This window comes from Leopardus geoffroyi, chromosome E2 (genome assembly GCF_018350155.1).
Source record: "Leopardus geoffroyi isolate Oge1 chromosome E2, O.geoffroyi_Oge1_pat1.0, whole genome shotgun sequence".
NCBI classification, from domain to species: Eukaryota; Metazoa; Chordata; class Mammalia; order Carnivora; family Felidae; genus Leopardus; species Leopardus geoffroyi.
The window spans coordinates 9449434-9466539 of record NC_059335.1 but is presented as its reverse complement, the minus strand read 5'-3'; the positions used below and the strand labels follow the sequence as shown (position 1 = coordinate 9466539).

At 54.7% G+C, this 17106-nt stretch overlaps 1 protein-coding gene across 4 annotated transcripts in view; it reads right to left on the bottom strand.

Annotated features, from left to right (window-relative positions):
• LIG1 (DNA ligase 1) overlaps positions 1-17106 on the bottom strand; it is a 44226-nt gene that overhangs the window by 25348 nt on the left and 1772 nt on the right. The window contains exons 2-9 of one of the 4 annotated variants that reach the window (XM_045440748.1): positions 13502-13576; positions 11455-11538; positions 10669-10804; positions 8408-8534; positions 5882-5974; positions 4020-4121; positions 3001-3117; positions 2732-2807 (exon numbers count right to left, since the gene is read on the bottom strand). In XM_045440748.1, the coding sequence (XP_045296704.1) occupies positions 2732-2807; positions 3001-3117; positions 4020-4121; positions 5882-5974; positions 8408-8534; positions 10669-10804; positions 11455-11538; positions 13502-13518 (752 nt within the window). In that variant the 5' untranslated portion in view covers positions 13519-13576. Of the gene's footprint in view, positions 1-2731; positions 2808-3000; positions 3121-4019; positions 4122-5881; positions 5975-8407; positions 8535-10668; positions 10805-11454; positions 11539-13501; positions 13577-17106 lie in introns of all 4 variants that reach the window. The other 3 variants (XM_045440749.1, XM_045440746.1, XM_045440747.1) reach the window with 3 other exon arrangements.

The window sequence follows — 17106 nt, the reverse complement described above, 5'->3', positions numbered from 1 at the left end:
CGCGGCCAGACTGTGCAGTCAGACCCATCTGGGTTCCTGTCCTCCCCTGTTCCCTCCTCGAGCAGCCGCGTCACCCTGAAAGAGCAGTTTCCTCTCTCTGAACCATGGTGCCCTCGTCTGTACCACGGAGCTCCCAAGAGTCCCCACCATCACACGTTGTCGTGAGGGTTAAGAAATTACGGTGAAGGGGGCGCTGAGCGTCCGGCTTCGGCTCAGGTCATGATCTCACGGTTTGTGAGTTCGAACCCCGTCTGTCTGTGCTGACAGCTCGGAGCCTGGATCCTGCTTCGGATTCTGTGTCTCCCTCTCTCTCTGCCCCTCCCCCGCTCATGCCCTGTCTCTCTCTGTCTCTCAAAAGTAAATAAATAAATGTAAAAAAAAATTAAAAAAAAAAAAAAAAGGAATTATGGTGAGGGCGCCCCCTCCTTGGTGCACTCTATGGGGAGCTTTTTAAAAAAGTTTTAATTAATTTATTTATTTTGAGAGAGAGAGAGCGTGTGTGTGTGTGTGTGTGTGTGCATGTGGGAGGGGCAGAGAGAGGGAGAGAACCCAAAGCGTAGAGCCCGATGCGGGGCTCGAACCCATGAAACGCGAGCTCACGACCTGAGCCGAAATCAAGAGTCACATACCTAACTGACGGACTGACCCAGGCGCCCCTGTGGGGAGCGTGTTTCAAATGACCCGGACTCCCCAGCCTCAGGCCTGTATCTACCTCAAAACTGGGGAGGCACAAGAGGCTGGGAGAGAAGACTCGGGAATTTTTCCAGCTCTTGCGCGGACTCTGATGCACAGACGGGGCGGTGCGGCTGAGCCGGACGGGGCGGGCGTGGGGCTCCGCAGGGGAAGCATTTCCTAGGTGGTGGTCGTCCCGGTCGACCGTACTGTTCTTATGAGAGACAGCACAGCAGTTAAGAAATTCTACCACCAGGCCGCCTGGTTCAAATCTCAGCGCGCGGGCCTCACTCCCCACCCGTGACCTCCGCGAGGCACCGACGATAAATTAATACTAACAGGAACAACAGTAGCAGCTACAACCTGCTGAGCTTGGCAGTGGCCAGGCCCTAGCCAAATGTTTCCAACCCTCAGGAGGAAACTGGCACAGAAAGGCTAAGGCACTTCCCCAAGGTCACACAGCTGGCCGAGGAGGAGCTGGGACTTCTCACCACTCCACGATACCGTCCTGCCTTCAGGCCTCACCTTCCTCGTCTGTGAAATGGGGATACCGACAGAACCTATGCACAGTGACCGCTGGATGAAAGCGAGTGCGGTCACCGGTATCTCCCCATTTCCGAGGTGAGAAAAACTGGACGTCCCGAACGTCTGTCTGTCTCCTGGAGGCAGCCATCGGAGATGGACGAGTAATCGGGCTTGGAATGGAGTCGGAAGAATGATCTCGGTATCACGTGAAATAGGTAACAGGATGCGGGCACCAGGGTGGCTCGGTCGGTTAAGAGTCCGACTCTTGGTTTCGGCTCAGGTCAGGAGCTCACGGTTCGTGGGCTCGAGCCCCTGCATCTGGCACCACGCAGAGCCTGCTTGGGATTCTCTGTTTCCCTCTGTCCATGCCCCTCCCCTGCCCCCACGCACATGCTTTCTCTCTCTCAAAATAAACTTTAGGAAAGACAAAACCAGCCAGGATACAAAGCCTTGTAGGCAGTAGGCCACCGATGTCGCCAGAGAAACTTTTTTCTGGACGCATAAGCACACGCACATACCCAGAAGGCCAGACGGGCCAGGACTGAGGAGGAGCATGCCCAGGATTCAGGGGGACCCAAGTCCTAGGCCCGGCCCTACCCCCGTCTTCCTGTGTGACCCAGGGAAGCTAACGCAGCCTCTCTGGGCTAATGGTTCCAATGCCTGTAAAATGGCTACAACGCCCTCTTCTGCCACAAGAGTGCTGCGAGATGAAACGCAACAGCGTAAAAGAAACCTTTAGCGCTCTACCCGACGCACAGTAGGTGTTCAAGAGGAGCCAGCGGTTCCCATAGTGATGTCGCGTGCTGAAACGGTGCCCTTTACTCCCGCCAACAACGTCTCAACTGGGGCACAAAACTGCTGGTAAGACTCCCCAAAACATTTTTATCGGAATAGTTCACCGGACGGAGCCTGCGTGGCTCCGTCGGCTGAGCGCCCGACTCCTGACTTCCGCCCGGGGTCGTGATCTCGCAGTTTGGGCGATCGAGCCCCCATCCGGCTCTGCGTTGGCAAGCGCGGAGCCTGCCTGGGATTCTCTCCCTCTGTCTCTGCCCCTCCCTTGGTCGTGCACACCCGTGCGTGCACTCTCTCAAAATCGACAAATGAACTTTAAAAAAAAAAAAGAAGAATTAACTGTAATCACAGCTTTTCAAAAAATTCTTTGCGTGCTTTTTTTTTTTATTTTATTTTTGAGAGAGAGAGAGAGAGAGAGAGAGACAGGGTGTGAGCGGGGAGGGGCAGAGAGAGAGAGGGAGACACAGAATCCGAAGCGGGCTCCAGGCTCCGAGCTGTCAGCACAGAGCCCGACGCGGGGCTCGAACCCACGGACTGCGAGATCGTGACACGAGCCAAAGTCGGACACCCAAACCGGCGGAGTCCTCCAGGCCCTACCGTACTCACAGATTTTTAAAGCTAAAAGAATTTTTCGTGATTATCGGTCTCATCTTTACAGGGATAAAATCAAGAGAATTCGGACCCACTGCGCTACTCCCTTTAATGCCCTGTCCTCGCTACTCGACGGTCGATATCAACTCACCCTTTGGCCTCCTCCTTTCTAGGGGCGCCAGGTCCCTCTTCTTTCCCTTCTTTTTTGGTCGCCGGCTTCCGGGGGGCTGGGAATGAAGTCAGGAAACTGTGGGCCCTTCCTCCTGAGAGCCCCCACTGCCCAACTCCTCTCGGCCCATCAGGCCAGGAGAGAGGGGTCAGGCCTTCCGTAGGGCAGGGGTAGGACAGGGCGCGCTCCGGAGAAAGGCCCACCGGCCTCCTCCCCACGCGGCTGGGAGCTGATGGGCGGGAGACACTCACCGAAGAAACTGCTGACCGTCTTGGGAGCTCTGGGGGGAGGCTTAGCCTGGTCCCCCTCCCGTGCTTCCTGCTTTCCGGCCACCTCAGGCTCTGAGGTGCTGTCTGTCGGGGGCTCGGCTGCTAAAGAGAGACACAGGGTCAGCTGGAGACGCCAACATCCAACCCGAAACTTCATTTGTAACCCCAGGTCATTCTGACGCCCCAGGTGGAAAACGGCCCCCGTTCTGCCCCTTTTCTCTCCGCGCGTAAGTTTTGAGCCTCTTGGGCCTGAAGCTTTTGCGTCAAGTACTAAGGGTTCTGCTCGGCATCTGGCCTGAAACTGGAGACGTTATATGAACGGCGGTAAAAAGAAATCTCAGCACGATTAGAAGAAAACTTCTCCTGCCGTTGCAGCAAATCGGATGCGATTTGTGTCCTCAAAATGCGCCCATGGTGTCCTTTCTCACACAGGAGTCTCACGGACGCCCAGCTGTGGGCTTGTGCTCTGGCCTGTGAGGGTAACTATACTGTCTAACTTCATAAATTCCCGCTCAGTTAGCAGCACTTAGTACCTGTGATTTCGCAGAGATACAAATATCTTATTGGAGGATGCCCAGCTTTTTTCTTTACCCACACACACAGGGGGGAAATTATAACCGTAAGAACGGTAATAAAACCTATGACTCCCCTAGAATTTGCATCTTTTTTTATGTTTATTCATATTTGAAAGACAGAGCACGAGCAGGGGTGGGGCAGAGAGAGAGGGGGACACAGAATCCAAAGCAGGCTCCAGGCTCTGAGCCGTCAACACAGAGCCCGACACGGGGCTCGAACTCATGGACCGCGAGATCGTGACCTGAGCCTAAGTCGGACGTTCAACCGACCGAACGAGCCACCCAGGCGCCCCTCCTAGAATTTGCATTTAAACAACACATTTGAGGAGCTATGTCGTGTTGAAAATTAACTGGCCTCCGAAGACATCCGACCCAAAGCCAGAGAGCCAGGGCAGAGGCTCTGGAGGCAGAGGACTGGAAACTCACGGGAGGTCTCTAAGTGCTCAGCGGGCGTCGTGGGCCGGTCCCCTTCTGCCTCTTCCTTTTGGGCCAATTCAGGCTCTGTGAGGCTTTCTGTTGGGGTCTCTGCTTTGGAGAAGAGACAGAAAAGTCAGATGGCAAAAAAGAATCACTCTGACTCCCCCAAGGACATTTCAAGTCCCGAGACAGTCAGCCCCCGGCTATTCCTGTGTGCCAGTCAAGCATATCTGTAAAGTGACAGGAGGTGTGACAGTCCGTTCTTGGTCAGCCCCAAGCACGGCAGGACCCCCAACACAATCCAAACCCTGTGTTCCTTTGCCTGGGCAACCAGACCTGCACACAAACAGCCAGTACTGTCTTAGCAACTTTTAGAATTATTCACCGCAAGATACAACCAGAAAGAGTCCCAAACGCATGTGATAACCTGATATGGGTAAAAAGTAAAAATTTTTTAAACTGATGGGGCGCCTGGGTGGCTCAGTTGGCTGAGCGACCGACTTCAGCTCAGGTCACGATCTCACGGTTTGCGAATTTGAACCCCGTGTCGGGCTCTGCGCCGACAGCTCAGAGCCTGGAGTCTGCTTCGGATTCTGTGTCTCCCTGTCTCTCTCTCTGCCCCTCCCCGTCTCATGCTCTGTCTCTGTCTCAGAAATAAATGATTAAAAAAAAAAAAAAAAAAAAAAAGCATGTGAACTTGAGAAAAACGTGCCTTAGTATCAAGAAGCTACCCGCCCTCCCGTGACCCCACGCACTAATGCTGGCTAAAAACGCACAATTCACAGTATGAATGGATACCGACTAAAAATGGCCAACAGGAAGTCACGTCTGCCCTGGGGAAGTTGAGCCTAACAAACACTGGCAGTGGCAAAGGCTATAACTCGTAGAATCTCACACGGGCCCCCAAATGACCAATGGATCAGATCTTTATGGTGGCATTCCCCCCCCCCATTTCATATGCACAGAGCTGCAAGTCCCCCCCCCCCCCACCACCACCACAAGGTAGGATGGTTTAAGGTTCCAAGGGGAAATGGCGACATCTGGTGGAGACTGCAGGAACTACTAGCTCGAGGTATCAGATTCCAGTATCATTTGACCTCTATCTTTGGAGTTCCTGCATTACCTTTCTGCAAAGCTGGGCTTTCATTGGTGGCCGTGGTAAAAACAACAACAACAACAACAACAACAACAACAACAAAAACTTTGCACAAAAATCAATGTGGAACAGGAAACCAGAGGGGCAGTCTTCAATCGGATTCCACAGTTTGAGAGATTGTGCGGAGGCCAGGAGACATCCTATTTAGTCGCTGATCGTGACTAAGGACGGACCAAAAAAATAACTGCTTTCCCTTTCGATGTGCGCGCACCATTTTCTCCAACGCCCAGGTTTCTAGAACATAAACAGTCGTCTGGACGTAACTACTCAACGGACGGAGCCACTGAGGTCGTGGCCTGGTTACGGGGGGGGGGGGGGGGGGGGGGCCAGAAAAAAAAAAATCACTGAGACACTAAGGGCGCTGTGAGAGGCTGGGGATCTCTGCTTCCTGATAAAATCTCTCAGGAAAAAGACGTGATAGAGAGGAAACGACTTTCCATCAAAACAAACAGAAGATAAAAATGGGCCAAACTGTGTACGAATTAACACTAAATTGAAGAGGCCCAAGGAATGGATTTCAAAATGCTCTCACAACAGTGACGCCTATGCTGGGGGCGGGGGGGGGGGAGCAGGTTCTGACGGCCACATCTGGATCCAGGGACACAGGCATCAAATCGGGGATCCTAACACCCTGTCCCATCGGAGAGGCCCCCACCCTTCCAGATTCCCGCCATATACACACTCTCCCTCTCTCTCCCTCCTCCTGGTGACTCACCTTCTTCCTTCTTCCTCTTTGCCTCTCTGTCCTCATCCTTGCTCTGTTCTTCCAGGATATCTTGAATCGGCCGTTTAGGAAGCTGCTTCCGAGCTGGGAAGGCAAACGGCATGGTAGGGCTGACCTCGCTGGCCTGTCTGCCCCCCTCCCCAGTGAGCTCAGGCCCATTGGTGGTGGGGGCCCCTGGAGAAGTCTCTGGAACCGCCCCCCCTTCTGCCCCGAGACGGGCCTCATCCTTCAAGCTGTGCTGCCTCCTGGCTGTGTGACAAGTTACTTAATTTCTCTGTGCCTCGCTCGTCTGCCGGTGCAGAGTGAAAACAACCCCCAAAAGTTAGTGACGCGGTGATGCGCTCGGCTCAGCACCCAGGGACGACTCTAGCAGACCCTCTCAGTGCCCTGCCTGCACCCCTAAGACCTGACCATCAGTGTGTGTCCCGGATGGCTCTTCCAGGGCCTCAGACGTCTGCGAGAGGCCAGGAAGCAACGGGTCCCGTGAAGGGACCTCGCTAGTGACTCCCGTAAACCAAAGGAGCCACCATGAACGCCCATCTTCTCCCGGCTGGGCCGCCTTCCCTGAATCCCTCACGGTCTGTGTTCTCTGTGCTTCCCAAAACAAACGACTCGTATTTGCACTCTTGTTCTGGAACTTCTGAGGCCGCTTCTAGAAGACCCCAAGCGGATGCTCAAGCACGGTGAGGAATTCACCGAAAAGGCAACTGCAGTCTTTTTTATCGCCATCTGTCACCTTCTCCCGGGCCTCCTGGACCCGGTGGCTCCTGCGCGTGGCCGCAGAGGGACCTGCTCTCAGCCGCGGCCAGCACGGTCCTCCTCCTCGCTCAGAAGGCCACCCGTGTCTCCCCACTAGCCGTTGCAGGATAGAGTCTTTGGATGTGGGCCCCTGTCCTACCTCACCTCTCTCCGGCTGACCTTCTAACTCCTCCCATGCCACATAACCCTTTCTTCCCACCCCCGCCCCCCGCCCCTGCCGCCGAACTGCTGCTGTTCCCAGACACGCCACGCTGTGTCACAACTCCGGGCCCTGGCACGTGCTGCTGCTCGGTGGCCCTCTGGGGCAAAGTTCAGAGGTCACTACCTCTAAAAAGAATTCTCCAACCCCCCTCCCCCCAACCCAGGGCCAATCTCAGCGTCAGCCCTGAGCCACTCAGCTGTGTCGTCATGACCCCCCCCTCCCGCAGCCCTCCCGTGGCGCCCCAGCACCCCCAGGACGGGCCCCGGGCCCCGGGCCCCTGGCCCAGCACGTGCGGGCCTCCGCGAGCCAGCCCCGCTCTCCTGTCTCCCCGCGCACTGCCTTCAAGGTCTCCCTGCTCCCCGAAGCGCGTTTCATTCTCCAGAAACATTCCAGGGTGTGCGATCCCCCGAGCACCCTCCCGAGGCCTCCGTACAGGCTGCCCTTGACCGCATCGCGCAGTCAGCACCAATCCCTTTCCAAGGCTCAGGTCAAGGTGTCACAACCCCCGCGCTGGCTCAGTTCTGAGCTCCCGCGTACGTACAGTGCCCTATTCCCACCGCTATTGTTTTTCTTTTTTTTTTTTCGTTAAAAAAAAAAATTGGGAGGGAGCCTGGGTGGCTCAGTCGGTTGGGCAACCGACCTTGGCTCAGGTCACGATCTCGCGGTTCATGAGTTCGAGCCCCGCGTCGGGCTCGCTGCTATCAGCACACAGCCTGCTTCAGATCCTCTGTCCCCCTGTCCCCAACCTGCCCCTCCCCCGCTCGTGCTCACTCTCTCTCTCTCAAAAAAAAAAAAAACAAACATAAAATTGTTTAAAGCTTTTGTACGCGAGTGTAATTAACATACGGTCTGTTAGTTTCATGTGTCACACCTGTGACACCCGTCGTCTGCCATCACACGAGGGTCTCTCACCTGTGCTCCCCCTGTACGAGACCTTCCTGATCCTTCAGGGGACACAGGTGCCCCTCCACAGGCCGGCTTCCCATGGACCTTCTCCAGTGTCCCTGCTCGGTGTCCCCAACCGTGTGCGCTGAGCTCCAGCACGCCAGGGCATCGGTGCCCTGAAGGGCCTTCCCGCCGCCTCCTTCCATTAACTCTCTTCCCTCCCCGTTCCCTGCTTGTTTTTCCTTGTCCTTCAGGGCTTGGCTTGGGGAATCTCTCTTCCACAAGCCTCCCTTGCGTCGTGGCCCCGGCCCCGTGCTCCCGCCGTGAGCTGCGCTGCCTCCATGATGGCACGTAACCACGGTTAGAATAACCAACACTTCCTGAGCCCTCACTACGGGCCAGGCCCAATTCCAAGCACTTTACGCCTACTTCCTCTTAGTCTCTGTACGGTAAATGCCCAGTTATGGTCATCTCTGTCCTACAGATAAAGCAATCGACGCTCAGAGAAGGTAAGTCATTTACCCGAGGTCACACAGCCAGCGGATGGTGAAGCCATGCTCTCAACCACAACATTAAGATCAGAGCTGGGATGAGGGTGGCTGCCTGGTGCAGAAACCCTCACGTGCACCAAGAGGAGCCACGGAAGGGGCATCCTTCCTGTGTGTCCTTACCTGTGCGCCGCTTCGGGATCCCCGTTGGGGAGAGGCCCGCAGGAGAGGTGTTGGAGAGGGGAGGGCTGCCCTCGGGAAACGTGACAGGGCTGGGAGGGGAGACCTGTGGAGAGCCTGGGGCCGGCTTCTGGAAGGCAAAAGAAAGAGCAATTCTACAGTGAGGGGAGGCATAGGGGCCACCTCCTCGTCGAGGGTTCAGTCCCAGTTCAGGCCTCCTCCTCTCTTACCTGGGCCTCACTCCACCCTCCTGTGAAATTTCATGGTACCAGACTCTCCCCATCACGGACACTAATTTTTCTAAATGGACTCTTTTTTTCTCAAGTAGCAGAACTTTTGACTTTTAGCTAGGCATATGATGGCCCAACTAAAAACCCCATTTCCCAGCCTTCCTTGCAGCTAGTGTGGTCAGGAGTGTGAGAACTTCACTTCCCAGCCTCCCTTGCAGCTAGGTCTGGTCAGGAGTCTGAGAACTACACTTCCCAGCCTCCCTTGCGGCTAGGTCTGGTCAGGAGTCTGAGAACCTCGCTTCCCAGCCTCCCTTGCGGCTAGGTCTGGTCAGGAGTGTGAGAACCTCGCTTCCCAGCCTCCCTTGCAGCTAGGTATGGTCAGGAGTCTGGGAACCTCGCCTCCCAGCCTCCCTTGCAGCTAGGTCTGGTTAGGAATGTGAGACCCTCACTTCCCAGCCTCCCTTGCAGCTAGGTCTGGTCAGGAGCCTGAGAACCTCACTTCTCAGCATCCCTTGTGGCTAGGTCTGGTCAGGAGTCTGAGAACTACACTTCCCAGCCTCCCTTGCAGCTAGGTGTGGCCAGGAGCCTCACTTCTACACAAGGCAACATAAGGGAAAATGATGCACACTTCCCAAGGAACGTCTTGCCCTTCTCACTGGCTGAATATCGACATTGGCTTGGACAAGAGCATCCAGGGATAAAAGTAATGGTATAGACGCAGCCCGGGTCTTTGACACGGAGAGACTGGCACACTCATCCTGGACTTTCTGTGCTCGTTAGAAAGAAATTCCTACCTCGTATCTTGGTTTCAAGTGCTACTCTACTCATCTTACAGGGCCCCCTGCCAGTTATTAAGTGATCGCCCCTCAGCTCTCAGCCTACCCCGTCCCCTCTCCCTCACGACGCGGGGACTCTGAGAACCCCCTTCCCACTCCTCTGTGACGCTGTTTGCATCACGCGGTGCCGGAACGGGGCCCGCGCCAGCGGGATGCAACTGACGGTGTTTCCGACGCTCACGGGGCCTGCGACGTGACGCCCCACAGACACCAGCCCCCTCCGCCCGGTGCCCCTTCCTCAAAGGTCTGAGCAGGCCTTCAGGGCACCACCTGTAAGCTCAGAGACCCCGGCACCCGCCAGCCAGCGTCTGAAGGTCTGAACTTCGGCTCTCCGCTTCCAGGCGTGGTGGCTGCATCCTGCGGTGACTACCCCCACGCTGCCTGAAGGGAGTTCTCCCTTCACCCCTGCAGTCACCCACTTGAAAACCGCATTCCCGGTTGACCATTCTCTGTATTAAACTCTCCGTTCAAATCACTCGTGTGGTCTCCCGCTCCTCTTTGGACCCTCATGGATACGGGCCCCAAAGGAGTGTCGTGAAGGCTGCCAGTGACCCAACACCTCTTCCGTCTCTCTCCTGCTCAGAACCGGTCCAAGGATCCCCAGCAGCCCCAGGGCAAAGCCCAAGCTCCTGAAGATGCCCCCGCTACTCCCTGGATCCCGTGAATATACTCAGGGATGTGGCAAAGGGCCATTCAGGCCGCAGAGGGAATTAAGGTTACTAATCAGCTGCCCGTTAAGTGACTTTTTTTTTTTTAACGTTTTATTTTTGAGAGAGAGAGAGCGAGCGTGAGTCGGGGAGAGGCAGAGAGAGAGAGAGACGGAAGATCCGAAGCAGGCTCCGCGCTGACAGCACAGAGCTCCGTGCGGGGCTAGAATTCACGAACCGCAAGATCGCGACCTGAGCCAAAGTCAGTTGCTCAACCGACTGAGCCACCCGGGCGCCCCCCCTTAAGTGACTTTTAAGCAAGGGAGGGACGGAAGCAAATGTCTTTGGAAAAGACGAAAAGCCCTCTGACCTCCGGAGAGACCGCACGTCTGTTTTTGAGCCCTTAGTCTGTATGGTGCATTACTCTCAGGTCCGTATGTGCACAGACCCCTCTTTACGCACAAGCCCTGGGGGGCAGGCGCCACCGGGAGCTGACGGGAATTATGGCTCCTCCCAGAAACAGCGGGGAGGCTGGGGGGGTGGGAACCTACCTGGCCTTTGGAGGGCGTGAGGGCTTCGTCCTCCTCCTCCCCTTCACTGCCCAGGACCCGGGCCGCCTTCCGCCCTGGCCTCTTCACTGGAGAATCGTTCTCAGGCACCTCTCCATTCCGTTCCTTCAGCGCCGCCCTGGAGGGTGGGAAAACGGAGGCGTTCCAGCAGGCAGAGAGGGGGTATACTGCCCTGAACGTTCCAGCGCCTTCCCTAAGTTTCATTCCCTCCCTTTCCTTTCAAGCATTTAACGGGCTTCTTCTGGAGGCCTCCTTCCCTACGCTCTTCATCATCCATCCATCGACCACATCCTACGTGCCCACCTCCTGTGATGAGCGATGCTGGGGAGCGGACGGGAGTCCCTGCTGAGAGCAGAGAAGGCCTCCCTTCTTCAGTCACACAAGCCCCTGGGATGTGGCGAAGGCCATGGCCTCTCGGCTAGAGACTATACTTCCCAGCCTCTCCTGCAGCTAGGCGCGGCCCTGTGATGGGTTCTGACCGACGGGATGTAAGGGGTAGGACTGATGCACGCAACCCGCTCCCGACTGCTCGTCCCCATGTTGTCTTACTGCCGGGACTCTCGGACTTGCCAACCGCCTTAACAACCCTGAGGTCCTGGATCCAGCCATGCCTGAAGCTGGACCTACCTTTGGACTTCCCAGTTACCGGAGCCAAAAAAAATTCCCTTTAGGGCTCCGAGACATTCTGAGCGGGGCTCGAAACACTTAGAGCCAAGAGGGTCCTGATTGAGAGGAACAAATTCACCACGTCCTAGCCCCGTTACGTACTTTGGAGGTGGCTCTGTCTCTCTGCTGGAGGTCTCTTTCTCCGGCTTTTTCGCTTTGCCCTCCTTCTTGGGGTGGAAAAATGACCTAGAGGAACACAGGAGGAGGGGAAAACGGGAATGAATACAGCACAAATGGGTCCTCGGATCGGTGCCCCGTTCTATCGCTTCCAACGCGGACTGCCGTCCCAGCGCGCGACAACTCCCTTCGATAAGGAAAGTGATGCTCAGCCGGGGCGGGGTGGGGGGGGGCGACGCTCTGCTTATATTTCCCATCCTGACACCCGACAGCCATGACACATCCCAATTTTCCTTCAACAAGTACCAGCTAAGCACCTCCTAGGCGCCGGGGACCTGGCCGGGCCCCGGGGATTCAGTGGAGACCCAGACACAAAGCCCCCACCCCCAAGGGGTCGACACCCAGTAAAAGAGGCGATATTAAGTCGCTAAATATAAAATGTCAAGAAGAGTGAAGTGCTCTTATGAAGACAAATAAGGCAAGGCGTCCCCTCTCCACTTGAGACTGGCTCGCCCGAGTGGCTGGCTTCCGGAGACCGGAGTCCTGAGCAGGGATGGTGGGAACCCATTGGCGCAGGCACCTCGCCCACGCTCTGCCGACCGGGTGAGGGAGGCCAGTGTCACCGGGGATGTCCCGTGCCCCCTCCTACAGGGTGATGCCAGGCTGCCGCACTTCACTGCCCGTGACCCCAGTGACAACAACATCGGACAAATTTGGGGAGCGTCTGCAGGCATCCTGACAAAGTCGGAGAAACCGTCCCCCAGAGTGACACCAAAGGGAACGGGGGAGGCATGACAACGAAAGGGAACATGGGACTCCGAAACGCAGCCTGGAACAGAAAAAAGCATTAAGGGATAAACCGCTGAAACCCGAACATGGCGTGGAGCGTAGTCAACAGTAATGTCCCAGAGCCGGCTCCTTCCTGTGGCCGGCGGACCAGGCACACGAGGCGTCAACGGTGGAAACCCGGGGCGCCGTGTGCAGGAACCATTCTAGAAGCGCCTGGGTGGCTCCGTCGGTTAAGCGTCCGACTTCGGCTCGGGTCATGATCTCGCGGCTCGTGAGTTCGAGGCCCGCGCCCGGCCCTCTGCTGACAGCGCGGAGCCTGGAGCCTGCTTTGGATGCTGTGTCTCCCTCCCTCTCTGCCCCACCCCGGCTTGTGTTCTCGTTCTCTCTCTCTCTCTCTCTCTCTCTCTATCTCGCACGCGCGCGCGCGCGCAAAGTAAAACAAATAAACACTTAAAAAAATAAATAAATAAAAATAAATCCCGTTCCAGAATGGCTGACTTTAAAGCAGCCAATCAGTCAGCCGATCCAGCCAAGAAAGCCATCAGACACACTGTCCGCCCAGGACAGGCTACGCCCAGATTTGTCGTCACGTGAGAAGAACGGAGCCTGTGATCTGTGACCTCCCAGGTCTCCGGGCTGGGGGTCCAGGACTGGGTCAGCCTAGAATCCATCCACTCCTTTTGGGAGGGGCCCCTCCACACTCTCCGACTGGGACACCCCCCTCAGAGTCCCAGTGAGAGAGTTGGGGCTGCTGGGTCCAACCGAGCGGTTTCAACTCCACAAGCCGAGGTCTTCCCCTTCTCGTTTCCCCGAGGCCGGCCTGCATCAGGACAGGGTTTCCCAACCTGGGCCCTACTGATGTTTCAGGCCGCCCGTTCTTGGTGGCGGGGGCTGCCCTGTGTGCTGTCGTCCAGCAGCGTGCCTGGCCCTTCTCCAGTAGATGCTGGTGAGAAGCGCCCCCTCTCTTCCCCCTAGTTATGACGCTGCCGGCTGTTCCCTGGGGGGCCGAACCACTGACTGCAAAGCACTGGGTCAGCACTTCTGAACCCCGTGGCTCAAAACTCTCAGTCGACACACTCACTGTCCTACGCATCGCGCTCCCCGTGTTACCTTCTGACTCTTGGAAATTCCAATTTGAAGAGTGACTTGTGTTCTTCCAGGAAAAGGCACAGAAACAGAGTAGAGCAGAGACCTTTAGAGAGTGGAGGACAGACAGGGTGGGGTGGGGGAGTTGTTTCCTTACATGATACTCCGCTGCATGGTGACGTCCGAATTCTCTCTCCCCCCTCTCCTCCTCCTCTTCTCCAGCCAGATGTTCCTGAAACAGAAATCCCAATAGTTGGTGAGAATACGGGTCGTGCAGAGACCAAAACACACGGCCCTCCTTCTTTCAGAGAGAAGAAAACCCCACAAAGTCAGAGACATGAGTTCCTCCACCGAGATGAAACTCCCGTTTTTATGGACCAAAATGACTGGCTGGTGGGATTTGTTAGTGAAGATAAAGTTCCGGAGGCACGTGGGGGGCTCAGTCGGTTACGCATCTGACTCTTGATTTGGGCTCAGGTCATGATCTCCTGGTCGTGGGATCGAGCCCCGAGTTGGGCTCCGTGCGGAGTGTGGAGCCTGCTTAAGATGCTCCGTCTCCTTCTCCCTCTGTCCCTCCCCTGCTCGCACTCTCTTTCTCTCTCAAAACAAAAAAGAAAAAGCTCCAAGTCAGAACAAGATAAGAAGGCTCCTCGACGGAACAGAGCTTTCTTCTTATCTAATATGAACACATACTTAAGATCTACAGTTTGTTGTTGTTTTTATTTGTTTCCTTTGGGTCTTTTTTTTGCAGGGGAGTTATGTTTTAAAATCAGGGGAAAAAAAACTGTTTCGAGGTGATTATCTAATATCCGAAACGGCCCTGAAACGTGGAAGTCCGTTAAATTATATCCACTGGCGTATATAAACCAGCCGCTGAGCAGTTTCTAAGGCATACTGCTCACAGAAACCAGGAGCAAAATATCAGGCAGAGAATACCGATCTCAGAAAGTTCTGTACTGGGGCGCCTGGGGGGCTCAGTCGTTGGAGCGTCTGACTCCTGATCTCAGCTCGGGTCTTGATCTCAGGGTCCTGAGCTCAAGCCCCGTGTCGGGCGTGGAGCCTCCCAACAACAACAAAAAAACACAAAAACAAAAAAGAGAAGAAAAGAAAGGAAGCTGTGTACTCTACTATTCCATTTACACAACATTCTCCAAATGACAAAACTCAAGATGGAAAAGAGATCAGGGGTTTGTCGGAGCTTAGGGACAAAAGGTGGGGAGCGGCTATAAGGGGCAGCACAGTGAGTGCCTTTGTGGAGCTTTTCCACACCCAGACCGTGGTGGTGGTTACACCGATTTACACATGGGTTCAAAATGCACGCGCGCACGCACACACACCCCCCTGGACAAACTCTGTGGTCTAGTTGCCGGTACCGTCCCCTGCCAACTTCCTGGTTTTGATATTGGACTCTGGGTATATGTCACCCCTGGGGGAGGACAGGGGTACTGGTTTTACAACTTCCTGTAAGTCTATAGAATTCTTTCAGTTAAAAAAAAAAAGGCAGAATGAAGATACTCTCTACCTGCCGATGTAAAAAGAAGTTCTAGGTATATATATACTTTTAATTTTTTTTGTTTTATTTACTTAAGAGAGTGAGCATGAACAAGGGAGGGGCAGAGAAAGGGACAGAGAGAATCCCAAGCAGGCTCTGTGCTGTCAGCGTGGAGCCGGATGTGGGGCTCGAACTCGTGAATTTTGAGATCGTGACCTGAGCCAACACCAAGAAGTTGGTCGCTCCACCGACTGAGCCACCCAGACGCCCCAGTATACGTAGACATATTTTTAAATGTTTGTTTGTTTGTTTGTTTTGAGGTGGGGGAGGGGCAGAGAGAGAAGGAGAGAATTTCCAGCAGGCTCCGCACGGCCTGACGGCGGGACTCAACCCCACAAGCCATGAGATCGTGACCTGAGTCACGTGATCGAGTCCCTAGGAATACTTAAGTCACATTTGAAACAATAATAATAAATAAGAAGGAGGCAGAACGGTGTACGTAACATGCTCCTAATTTTGTAAAACAGGAGAAAATACGATCCTGTTTATTCTTTCGTATTGCTTTTATTTGCCAGATAGAAACTACGGGAGGATAATCAAGAAGCCAACAAGTGTGGCTGGGGTCACCCAAGGCGGCTGGGAGGAAGGGTGGGAACCAGACCTGTCATACCTCTGTCCCGGTTTCATGTGAAACCCTGCGTATCTATTACCTGTTCAATTTCTAGGCCCCATGTAATTACTCAAATGTCATTATCCAGGGGCGCCTGGGCGGCTCAGTCGGTTCCGTGTCCAGCTTTGACACAGGTCACGACCTCACGGTTCGTCAGTTCGAGCCCCGCGTCGGGCTCTGTACTGACAGCTCGGAGCCTGGAGCCTGCTTCGGATTCTGTGTCTCCCCGTCTCTCTCCCTGCCCCTCCCCCGCTCACATTCTCAAAATTAAATAAACATTAAGACATATCAAAAAAAAAAAAAAGAAAAAATTGTACTTACCCAGCCTCCCACTCCCTCTGGGAAATGCCCTCCCTGCCCACCCCCCAGCAGCCAGGCGCCCTGCCTGGCTCTGAGCACTGGATGAAAGTGATTTTACAAATGAGGCGAGAGAAGCAGAGAGGTCGAGTAATTTGCCCAAAGTCACACAGCCTGAGGGGTTGCAGAGCCAGGACCCGAAGACAGGTATCTGGCTCCAAAGTCCGTGTCCTTAACTGCTACCTATTCTTTTTTTTTTTTTTTCCTTAATTTTTTGAACGTTTATTTATTTTTGAGAGAGAGACAGAGCGCAAGCAGGGGAGGGGCAGAGAGAGAGGGAGACACAGAATCCGGAGCGGGCTCCAGGCTCCGAGCTGTCAGCACAGAGCCAGACGCGGGCTCGAACCTATGAACCGTGAAATCATGACCTGAGCCGAAGTCGGACGCTTAACCGACGGAGCCACCCAGGCCCCCCCGAAACCGTGCGGTGTCTTGAGCGCGGTGATCGTCAGGTAATTCGACACGTTTCAAAGCCGGCAGAACCATACGCCAAAAAGAGGAAGTTGACGCTACGCGATTTTTTTAATATTAAGGAAAACAAAACAACCACCACCAACTCTTGGAGTTACCAACGACTCAACGTCTTTCTCTCACGCCCAAAACTCATCAACCCATAAATCCCACTGGCGCCGTCTCCAAAAGATCCCCCACGGTCAATCCCGCTGCCACGAATGCTGTCCTAACCCCTCCCTCTTCTCCTTCCCAGTATTTAGCACAACCGGACCTTATAGATTAGAATTTGCCCCACTCTCTAGAGCAGTGCTTCTAACACAATTTTCTGCACGATAGAAACGTTCTGTACCCACGCAGTCCAAAAAGCTCACTCTATCCACGTGGGGCTTCAAGCATTTGAAACGCAGCTAGTGGGGCTGAGGACTTTCTCATATGTTTCTAATTTAAATTTAAAAATGTACATGTGGCAGGTGCCTGGCGGGGGGGGGGGGGGGGGGGGCTCAGTCGGTTAAGCATCAGACCCTTGGTTTTGGCTCAGGTCATGATCTCACAGCTGGTGGGTTCGAGACCCCGTGTAGGGCTCTGTGCTGACAGTGCAGAATCTGCTTGGGATTCTCTCTCTCCCTTTCTAGCAGCCCCTCCCCCGATCACTTTCTTGCACACTCTCTCTCAAAACAAATAAATAGATAGATAGAATATTTATATGTGGCTAGTTGCTACTCTATTCAGCAGTGCAGAGCTAAAATGCTGAGTTCCATAAAGGTAAGGATTTTGTCTACTTTGTTCAGAT